The sequence below is a fragment of the Pararge aegeria genome, chromosome Z (assembly GCF_905163445.1).
Source record: "Pararge aegeria chromosome Z, ilParAegt1.1, whole genome shotgun sequence".
Classification (NCBI taxonomy): domain Eukaryota; kingdom Metazoa; phylum Arthropoda; class Insecta; order Lepidoptera; family Nymphalidae; genus Pararge; species Pararge aegeria.
In genome coordinates, this window is record NC_053208.1 from 5,085,889 (window position 1) to 5,097,874 (window position 11,986).

Genomic DNA, 11,986 nt, shown 5'->3' on the forward strand with positions numbered 1-11,986 from the left:
TAAGCACTTTTGAAACGTCAAGTATGCATGTTTGTGTGACTCTACCACCGGTTCGGAAAGCAGATTCTACCGAGAAGAGCCGGCAAGAAACTCAGTAGTTGCTCTTTTCCAACATCAACATTTACAATCATTTTGCTATCTTGCGGGAGATGAGAGCGAGGCTGGCTGCTTCCATTCTACCTTGTCATTGAGGAATTCATCAAATGTATAGTAACCTCGCTGTACTAGATGCGTTTTTACACATTTTTTAAATGTATGCATTGGTAGGTCAAGAATTTCCTTAGGAATCATGTTGTAAAAGCGTATACTCAACCCCACAAAGGAGTTCTGCACCTTTCGCAGACGATATGCAGATATCACCAATCTATGACCGTTTCTGGTAAGTCGATTGTTAATTTCAGCTTTTGATTTATAAAGAGTAATATTTTGCCTCACAAAGACTATATTACTATAAATGTATTGCGAAGCTACTGTAAGAATACCTATTTGTTTAAATTTTTCACGAAGCGATTCGCGTGATCCAAGTTTATATATTGATCGTACGGCTCTTTTCTGTAGTATAAATATACTTTCAATATCTGCAGCTTTTCCCCACAGCAAGTTCTAAATGCGTCTCTAAATTACACACGGTTGCTGAGTCGCGTCGCCACATCATTATTCTTGGCTGGATTACACTCAAACGGGAAACTCAGCTCAGGTGCTTTATCAAACGTTTAATTTTAAAATTGTTTTTTATTTTCTTAAATTAAATAACTAAAGTTAGCAAAACGTTTCTTAAGATTTTGTAAGCCTTAAAAGAAGAAGAAGATTTTTTTTAATGCATTCTAGTGAGTGTCCTTTTTTTTATTCTTTTTGAACTGTCATGTTTTATTTGACTTTCTGTCACTGGTAACACCACTTGGCTTCATGTTGTGAACACCGGTTGCCCGTTGGCGGTTAAAATCTTTACAGTCGGCTAATAGTAGATATAATAAGGCAGAGCTAAATTTTCTTGATTTATTTTATACCGATTATCTGATTGATCTGTTTCTGATACAGATTTAGGAATAGTAGTGAAGTAATACTATTAATGTTTTGAATGTGTTCACTATTTCGGCCCGAACAAATCATCAGCCTGGAAACTTCGGAAGATTTACGAAACCCATGATCAAGTTGGAACGTCTTCTGGGCCATCACGGGCATAATACTTCTTTTAAATAAGGTAAACTCAAGGTTTATGAAACTCTGAATTGAAAGTTAGTTAACCAACAAATTCTATTTTCGAATCACGGAATTATTACAAAACGATTTTACCAACTAGGCAAGGAACCAAAATTCAAACACAAATGTGATTTATTTCAAGTATGCTTACACTATAAAAACTTTTGAAACCTCAAGTGTGTCTACCGCTGATTTAGAAGGCAGGTTAGCCAAGGAACTGGCGAAAAACTAAGCTCTTTTCCAACATCATTAATCTACATTTTAACATTTATTTTTCTAACTTGTGAGGCATGAAATGTGAGCTGGACGCTTCCAAGCAACCTTGTCACGAATAAATTCATCAATTGTATGTATATCAATATGTATCATCAAAATACAAAAAAAAAAGATAGTAATATAAAAAAAAGATCATCCCCACTATTGAGGGGTATAAACATCACCACTGTCTATGAATTTCATTAAAACATTTCAATGAAATTTTATCTGCAAATCCTTTTATAAATATTTTAAAGTAATTTTTATGTGTTTTCATTTCCATCATCTACTGTTCAGTTCATCTACTGTTCGGGTGCACCGTTACCCCATACATACTTTAGAGATGTGTAAAGATGTCCTGCGGTAATATGTATGTTTAATTAATCCTCTTTATGGTGCAACATCCCTTTACGTCCAACATCTCCATGTCAATCCGCAGTTATGAAATCCTAAGATAGCATGCTATCCATGATACAGATTTCTAAATTTTATTCAAGGGATTCAAATTATACAATTGGCTAAGAATAAAAGTTTATTCAAAATCTATTATTACTAAGCAAAAAAATAGCAATAAATTTGCAAATAATATTAAAAGACACTATGTACCTTCCTGCTGTTGTGATAAAATATAAAAAAAACAAATCCAAATAGAAACTCAAAGGACATTGCCAAATTTTGTCCACATAGTTTTAAATCTTAAAATTTGTCTTTATAATAAACTAAAACATAAAGCACAGATTTCTTGCACTAGATTAGGCAGAGTATAAATAGTAAAAAGTATGGATGTTAATTAAATTTGTGTGAGATTTATTTGGCATAAGTACACACATTATATTACATTGTGTCCATGTACATGCATAATACAAACACTATCTGTTATTGGCACTTAAGTCCAGACGAAGTGTATAGTGTATATTGTAACACCTTGACACTAATAAAAAACATAGAATACTCCAAATGCTGCAAGTTGAGTGGGGTTTGATGATTGTACCTACTACATTATAAATGTATTATGTTAAAGGAGGTATCTATACACAGATTGTTATGCAAAAGAAGTATTTGCCATAACCTTACAAAATTTCAAGTCTAGGCTTATTTTACAAATATTTTAAAATTTTAAAATAAAATTTAGAATTTAAGGGTAACCTTCATGAGATACAGTCTTGTCCGAAGCTATATTATATCCCGTAAGCAAAGATGAGGCTGGGCGATGGCTATTAATTGTCCCATAATAAACGCCTATCTCATATAGAACCGCCTATTGTAACTGATGTATATGCATACATCAGTTAAAAAATATTTCATATAAATCCACTCCCAAAGGGGTTGAAATTTTGTATTAAAGTTCTTTGTTTTTGAAGTTAGTGACGCCAAAATTCGCATTTAGGTTAGTAATTATTGATTAAAAGTGCTGCTGCTGTATATAGCCTTTTTTAAATACCAAATCTACGTACTTAAAACATTAGGTTTTTAGTTTTTCACCTGGATAAAACTTTAAACTGGAAAGGTCACGTAGACCTGATATATAAAAAAAATAGTTATATATATGTTCTATACAAATTTCACATAGCTCTGGCAGCATAGTTACATCTCTGCTGCATATAGATTCATAAAATTAGGCACTTGTACAAACATACACTAATTTTCATGTACATCTATAAAATATGTGTTTTTGTAAAAAGTCATGAACACCTATTCACAAGGGTTTCTGAGGCCTGCCCTAGATTGACTAGTGATGAAACACCTGCCAAAGAGGTCCCTCTTCACAAAAAGTAGTGATGCAATGTGTATCAAACTTTACAAAAAGCTGCCAGTCCACTTAAACAAATCACTTTAATACTATTCCATGAACTATTATCCCCTAAAGGATAGGTATATTGAATGTGTTTTATTTCTGTTGCAGTTCATGAAGATCTGTAAATGGGCCTTTCAACAAGATGCGGTTGTTGATAGAGGATCAACATGGCTTTTGAAATTAATGCAGTTGCTGTCAATTCCATTCAGTCCCAACGAAATCCGAATCGATGTATGTATGACCTGAAGCTTATGTTCAATAACTTCAACATATTTTTAATATATTCAAGTTTGAAACATATTTTACCCTTGACAATAAATATCATTTAAAAACAATCCGACCATATGATTAAATATTTGATTATTGCTGGTCTAGTTTCCACATACAAAGCTAGATATTGTAAAGCACATGTTACCTTAAAGCTTTTTTATTTTCAAAATCGTCGGCCCATGTGCATATTATACCATGATTCATCTCTTTACTAGCAAACCTCTTTAATATCTAAGTTATAAGCCGCCTTTAAACCAAACTACACACACATGCTTTTACACGCAATCCTGATTGATATATTAATCTAGTTCCTATATACGTATACGTATGGATGTCTGTGAGGGGATATAATCTACCACAGAGATGGTGAGTTCAACCCCAGGACATGCATCTTTGCTAGTAACAGGATCAAATCTTTAGGACTCATAGCATCTGAGTGTTACAGAGACCTGGTGGCGGTGGAAATACCATACCGCTAGCAGATGGCTGCAAGAAAAGAGTGGGTTTCATCTCTGCCTATATTCCCAGCGAGACAGACTTCAACCCACCAACAAAAGAGCTCGAAGAAACTGTAATAAGATACAGAGGTAAGAGAACTCCTATTATTATTGGTTGTGATGCAAACTCACATCATGTGGCGTGGGGTAGCACTAACACTAACAAAAAAGGAGAACTACTGATAGAGTTTATTGCAAGTAATAATCTTGAGATCATGAACATTGGGAATGTCAACACCTTTGTCACAAAATCAAGGCAGGAAGTACTAGACATCACATTAGCTACTGAAGATATTTTTCACTATGTCAAGGAATGGAGGGTTGATCAAGATGATTCGTTTTCAGATCATCGTAGAATAATCTTCCATATAGATTGCATAGTAGAAAAAGCTCTTTTTAGGAACGCAAGGAAGACGGATTGGGGAAAATTTGCTTCAATAGTTAGCAAACACTCATCAAACCGTTTCTGCTATAGTAATTTGGAAGAACTAGAAGAAGGAGCGAGAGAACTGGAAAGAGTTCTCTCAGACGCCTATAATATCGCGTGTCCACTACGGGAGATAATGCCAGGGAAAGGCAAACCTTGGTGGAGTAAAGAATTAAATAAGATAAGAAAAAAAGCCCGCAGAGCTCTCAGAGTTGCACTCAAAAAAGACAACGATGACAGCTGGCGAGCTTACAGGGAAATTAGAACAGAATTCCGCAATAAGTGCAGGAAAGAAGATAGAAATGGCTGGCATTCTTACTGTGACGGAATAACAGACTACTCAGGGGCCGCACGGCTGATGAGGGTGCTAGCAAAGGATAGAACTTGTAAACTTGGTAGTATCACTATAGACAATGAACTAGTATATGATCCAAAACGGGTTCTGTGCGAAATGATGAGAACACATTTTCCCGGGTGTCAGGAAATAAGTAAGGAAAAAGTGAGGTGCTCTAACACGTTTGTTGACTGGTCAACAGCAGTGAACATCATGACCGAAGAACAATTAGAATGGAGCATAAACTCATTTGCGCCATATAAGTCAGCAGGACCGGATGGCATACTTCCGAAAATGCTGCAAACAGCATACAAATATATAAGTAATTCACTATTAGCACTCTTTAGAGCCAGTTTGGCAAGCGGACATCTACCTCTAAACTGGTGCAAAGTCAAAGCGATATTTATCCCGAAGCCAGCGAAGGGAACCTATCAAGAAGCAAAATCTTTTAGATGCATAAGTCTATCATCTTTCATATTAGATTTTTATTTTATTCTTAAGCCTTGGAAAAGATAATAGATGGACATATAAGGACTAAACTAGAGTCGAGCGTCCTGCCACTACACGATAATCAGCACGCCTATATGGCAGGTAAATCAACTGAAACAGCTCTTCACAATCTAGTGGTGAAGATAGAAAGATCATTCAATAATAAAGAATTAGCACTTAGATGCTTTTTCGATGTGGAGGGAGCATTCGATCAAGCGAATCGAAAAGCTATAGAACACTCTTGAACGAGATGGAATAGAGAAATTAGTACAATGCTGAGTCATGAACATGCTAAAGCATCGCACGATATCGGCTGAAATAGGTAAAGAGACGATCACCATAAAATCGAACAGAGGCTTTCCTCAGGGTGGATGCCTATCGCCTCTATTATGGTGCCTCTTATTAGACTCATTGGTTAAAAAAATCAATGAAATGAAGATATACATGCAGGCCTACTCCGATGACGGGGTACTCCTAGTCGCAGGGAAAGACCTTAACACAGTGATGACCATCATGAAGACTGGTATAAAGACTACGTTAACATGGTGTCGGGATAAAGGACTTAATCTTAATCCTACGAAAAACGAAACTAGTACTTTTTACCAAACGAAGGAAAATAACACACCTGACACCAATTGTAATTGAAGGTGTGGAGCTAGAAATAATTAAAGAAATAAAATACTTAGGGGTTATACTTGATCAACACCCTAAAATTTAGTACGCATATACGTGAACAATGCAACTAGGCTAAAGTAACACTCATACAGTGTAGAAGAGCTGTGGGCAGAGTCTGGGGTATGAGGCCGCATATAATGAAATGGATATATACGGCGATTATACTTCCTAGAATTCTGTACGCTGCAATAATATGGTGGAACAAAGCTGAAGTTAAAACAAACTGTAAGGGCCGGCGCTCATATGGCGGAGCGCAGCGCAGCGCATGCCCGCGAATTTTTCTAAACGAGTGACACATTACGCGAATTTCTACCAGAGAATGCGCGAGTATCCGCGCGGATGCACGAGTATGCGCATACTCGACTCACTGTCGTCATTCGTATTGCAATTTTTCGAGAGTGTAAACGTGTACATCCGTGAATAAAATGATGGATTGGGACGTGCTTTTGATTAAATTACTTGCAGAAGAAGAAGAAGAGGAATTTATAAAGAGAAGAATAATTGTAGAGAGAAGAAAAAGAAGATTTTGGGTAAATAAAATTTGGCAGTCAAGATGTGTAGATGGTGAATTTCATAAATTGTGTATTCATTTGAAAGGCGTAAAATTTTATGACTATTATAAAATGGATTATCAAAAATTAAAAAAATTAGTCGATCTTATACGCCCGCATGTCGAAAAAAGAAAATCTAAATTTCGTTCTACCATTTCGATTGAAGAGAGACTAACTGTATGTCTAAGGTAAGTGAAATAAAATATAATCAATTAATTAATCACTCATTTTAATTTTTATTTGGTTTAGTTGGTAACAAAAGAATCGACAGTATCTAATTCTGCGGCACTAATCATAATTTTCAGAAGTATTCTGTGTCTGGATTTGATTGACATCATTTACTTGTGTTACATTGGATGGATTGTATGTAGGTGTAGATGTTGTATTTCTCGATGGTACATAAGTTGCAGAAGTTGCTGTTGTATTATAGTTTTGGATGGATGGATATGTGTTCTGAGTTGGAGTCGATATTTTAATCCTCGATGGTACATAAGTTGCTGTTGTATTATAATTTTGGATGGATGGATATGTGTTCTGGGTTAGTTGTGTATAAGTTTCAGGCGAATCGAAGTGACTGTTGCTAACATAGGAATTATCTTCCAACAATGCTTTTTGGTATTGCTTTTCTGCATCATTTATAATTTTAAAAACATCCCGCTTTATTTTCGTTTGCAAGTATGGGGGCAAGGTTTTAACAGTAGTAGCCATTGACATAAAGAAACTTTGTACATGATCTTTTTGTTCCTGTTCCTTATTGTTTAGAAACCTTTCTATTAATTCCGCTGATTTTGAAACTGGCTCAAGAGGTGTTCTTGAATGGTTTGATAATTCTGATAGTGGCCGAGGTGACAAAATATCTGCAGTTTGATCTGATTGCGTTGTTTCATCTGTAGATGAATCTAAATTAGAAACTTGTTGTCTCTCTTGAATAAAAGGTCGTAAGAATTGTAATTCTTTCTCATATCTTATAGGGCGGCGCTTACCACCAGCAGAACCACTAGATTCGGGCTTTTACTGCTTTTCTATAATTATCCCGTATTTTTTTCCATTTTTACTGACACTCTTCAACTGAAAAAATAAAATAAGTTTGTAGAATATTAATTCATTATTTATTTTATTTATAATACCTATGTACTTTCCAGATTCTTAACAACAGGTACCAGTTTCAAAGCTCTGTCTTTCAATTACCGCATGGGATATAGTACTATACGATCAATCGTTCATGAAACGTGTGCAGCTATCTGGAAAATACTCAGACCTATAGTTATGCCTAAACCTACGGAGGTGTTATGGAAAGCTGTTGAGGAAGATTTTAAAAATATTTGGAACTTCCCAAATTGCATTGGCGCTATCGACGGCAAGCACATTCGAATAAGGGCACCTATAAAAAGCGGAAGTCAGTATTTTAATTATAAAAAGTTTTTCAGTACAGTGCTTCTAGCCGTTGTAGATGCAAAGTATAGATTTGTAATTGTTGATATTGGTGCGTATGGGCGCAACAGTGATGGTGGTATAATGTCTCATTCTAAATTGGGTCAAAAAATGCAAGGAAACAGGCTAAATATACCACGAAATAAAACTTTGCCTGGAACAAACCAAGTTTTACCGCACGTATTTGTAGCAGACGAAGCCTTTGCCTTGACGGAGAACATAATGCGCCCATATCCCGGAAACCAAATTGAAGGAGACCGGAAGAAAAAAATGTTTAACTATAGATTAAGTCGAGCTCGACGTATGGTAGAAAGTGCTTTTGGAATTTTAAGGCAGAAATTTGAAATTTTCGATATAAGTCTAAGAATACAGCCTAAATATTTAGATAACATAATACTAGCTTGTACATGTTTGCACAATTATATAATAGACGGCGAAAATTTAAGATACGAGGATGTGATAAATAACTCATCAAACAGCACAATTTTTGAAAATATCAACGATATATCTCATGACGAAGATAGTGCTTTGTTACCAAGGACTACACGAGAAAAATTTAAGGATTATTTTTCAGAAGAAGGGTGTGTTAACTGGCAAAATGATATCATAGATCGATGTTAATACTCGTTTAAATGTAATAGTAGTTTAAAAATAGTAAAACATGCAATTTTAAATTTTTTTAATGATGTTTTTACCTACCTGTTTTCCCTGTTTCGGCAGAAATTTTTTCCCACGCATTTCTTTTCATAAGCTTATCACTGTAATTGTGTGACTCGACATTATACAAACAACCATAAGCTTGAATTAGTAAAATCAATTTTTCGTCGTCCATATTTTTTATCACTGCAACGCATTCACTAAAAAAAGTACTGTACGACACGAGTGTTGACAACAAAATGGCGGCTTTCGCCCGTCATCGTGCGTCGGCGTCATCGGTCGCTTCGGCGAGCTGGGCGACCGGAAGAGGATGCGCGCGTAGTAGCGCGCATACTCGGGCAGTCGCGTTCCTGCGCGCTTCCTTTCGCATGTAGTCGCTTCGATGCTCTTCAGGAATAATTTTTTGTGTTAATTGATTTTAGATATTATTTCAATGAGGACAATGTCGATAATATTTTGACAGTGAAAAATGCTCTGCGCTTCGCTCCGCCATATGAGCGCCGGCCCTTAAGAGCTGACAAAAGTACAAAGGATGGCCTCATTAATGATCTCGGGTGCTATAAGGACTACACCGTCTGCAGCGCTGGAGGTTCTACTGGGACTGTATCCTTTCGACTTGGAAACTAAAAAAAGACCACTGGTACAATGGTACAGGATGAAAGTGTCAAAACAATGAAAAGGCAATTTCATGGATAAAGGACATGCAACTATATAAATATATGGAGATAAACTGTCGATGATAATAATGAACAATGATCTCATTACAAGGCAGCGCATCTTCGACAAGAAATATAGAGTGCATATAGGACCGAAGGAGACATGGGAGATAGAAAACGCCAGCGAACATAGCATAGTCTGCTATACGGATGGATCTAGGCGAGAATCCACAAAGCTCAGTGGGGCTGGAATCTACAACAGCACCATTCCAGAAAAGGAACAAAAAATAAGTCTAGGCAAATATGCAAGTGTCTTCCAAGCCGAGACATATGCCATCATGGCATGTACCAATAGCTTATTAGAAACCCCAAATACATGGAACAAAGAAGTTATCATTTACAGTGACAGTCAAGCTGTACTAAAGGCCCTTGGAAGGAAGGATACCACTTCTTCCCTGGTGAAAGAATGTAAAAACACGCTGAGTTAACAAAAGTGTCGATTGCCTGGGTTCCTGGCCAAAAGGAAATCGGGGCAACGAAAAAGCAGATGAGCTAGGAAGAATGGGCGCAAGCATCCAATTTTACGGGCCTGAGCCTTGTTTACCCATTCCATACAACATCACAAAAAGAGTGATAGAAGGCATCACGGAAAGAGAATCGAATGCAAGATGGAACAATTCAACGCAATACAGGCAATCGAAATTGTTTCTGAAGTCATTCGACAAGAAGAAGACAAAACAACTAATGTCACAGAGCAGAACCAATATAGCACTGGTTCACAAAAAAGACTGGTAGGTTTCAGGGGGGGATGCTGCCGGGACACCAGTAATCCCGTGTCTCAACATGGGGAATAGGGTGGAATAGTCCTTACAGAGGACTGATCACCCGTCTGGCAATGGCAGGCGTCCCCTCTATAAATAATAATAATAAGAATAATATAAATAATAATAATAATACGTATGCCATCGATAATTTTTTAAAAGAGAGAAAATAGCATCGTCTGAAGGATAATCCGGTTAAGGAAAATTGTTGTGTCTTTTTAGGTTCCGTACCATTAAAAACACACTTGTTTTCATTTCGTGGTTCGGGTTGGTTGCTGGGTTGGGCTCGGGTTTCTTTAGTATGCGGCAAGCAGCAATTGATATGTCGTTTATTGCGAAGTATTAGAGTTTTTGGAAAAAGGTTCTCAGACTGTTATAAATGCTGCTTTGCTGGAAATCAAATGCGGATTCAATTTAACCAATCTACCCATCTAGATGAACATCAACTTCAGTAGACGGCCCATAGAAAGAGAAGACGCATACCTCATCAGATATGTTGTAACCACATACCTGATACCTGATTAGCCAGCTAGTTATAGCCTATATATGGGTGAATATACGGTATTTGATTTTTTTGTGCCTCTGAAGGAAATGTAATCTGTTCCATTAAATATTGATAATTTATCTTTTTGACACTATTTAGAAAAGTGTAATGATAAGGGCCAGTAGATTTTTCCATTTTATTTAATTTTATAAGCACCAGAGGAAAATGTGTTACCAGATGAGTGACACTATTGGCAGAGTAGTGACCAATTATAGCAGGGAAGTGACAGGCCCTTGATTATTAGCTGAGAAAGATGACACATATTAAATAAAACACATATAAATCATAGTATTTAAATTTTTAATATAAAATAAGATACTATTCAGTCTTCACAGTTTCTAATTCAACCTTATTTCAATATCAATGGCACGGGTAGTATGGTCAAAATCTGTTCCCACTTAACATCAGACTTGTCATTGTCATCTATTCACAAAAGGGTACCATCTTCATTGGAGATCTTTAAAAAAGAAACCCAGATCTCTCCTTCTTCTTCATCAAAATCTGACGAACATACGCCAGCATATCTATATTTTTTATTATTAATATGGTATTCCACAAGTACAAAGTCTCCGTTCTTGAAAGTCATAATAGTGTATATAGTACTTATCAGATGAGTAGATGTTTGTGCAACCATTTTGTTTTGCAAATCATCCTCAGAATCAGTCTATACTGCATCAATGTTCAATTTGGTTTTTTCATTAGGGGGTATTCTATGTTGCCTAAGTGGAAATGTGGACAAAAAATGCTACAAAAGCAGCTGAGGCTCTTCATGTACAACATATTGTTCAGACAGCTGCCTCGGACTTGGACAGTAACAGGTTTTATTGTTGGTCGGTTATCTTCCATTATCTTTTTTTGTTAATCAATTTCTTGTTCAGTTATCACAAAAATTTGAATGCCGGGACAATACTTGTTTAATTCCGTAGCAAAGTCGTCAATCGAAGCAATGTCATTTCCTAAAGCTACAATTTTGTCAGCGGTTTGTTTACATGTCCCTCCGATACCATCTGGAGCTCCTTTACCATGACCGGTTTCATGATAGTTCCAGGTGAAATCACAAATATTCGGATAGGCTTCATTCAATTTACAAAGTAAGTAAAAAAACATATCTTTGTTACGGTACTGAGTAACAGGGCCATCGCTTAAAAAGTGAACGTTTTCTATTGAGGTCGGAAGGAGTTCCATATTTTTCTAACAACCCTTTCTTCCCTTTTCGTCATATCATTTATGCTCTTAATTTGTTCCTTTTCTTTTTATATTGCTGCTTTTCTTTTTCTTTTAATTCAGCATTTTTAACAGGATCGTTATTAATTCTTTGGTAGCGTAATTTTTCAGCTTGTCGCTTTTTTTCTAACCTCTCTTTCCTTGTTTGTTTCTTTTTAGC

General features: G+C 36.2%; 1 protein-coding gene across 3 annotated transcripts; it reads left to right on the forward strand.

Annotated features, from left to right (window-relative positions):
• The first annotated feature begins 922 nt into the window (after nt 1–922).
• LOC120636403 (protein ANTAGONIST OF LIKE HETEROCHROMATIN PROTEIN 1-like) lies at nt 923–8,820 on the forward strand. Of its 3 annotated transcripts, none has more exons than XM_039907867.1 (4): nt 923–1,201; nt 3,359–3,481; nt 3,966–6,681; nt 7,636–8,820. In XM_039907867.1, exons 3-4 carry the CDS (start codon nt 6,368–6,370, stop codon nt 8,543–8,545), a joined length of 1,224 nt encoding a protein of 407 aa, XP_039763801.1. In that variant the 5' UTR covers nt 923–1,201; nt 3,359–3,481; nt 3,966–6,367; the 3' UTR covers nt 8,546–8,820. The 3 variants fall into 3 exon arrangements, with proteins under 3 accessions (XP_039763801.1, XP_039763802.1, XP_039763800.1); XM_039907868.1 differs by lacking the exon at nt 7,636–8,820 and having other exon boundaries at nt 3,966–4,703; nt 5,023–6,171; XM_039907866.1 differs by lacking the exon at nt 7,636–8,820 and having other exon boundaries at nt 3,966–6,171.
• Nucleotides 8,821–11,986: the final 3,166 nt, after the last annotated feature.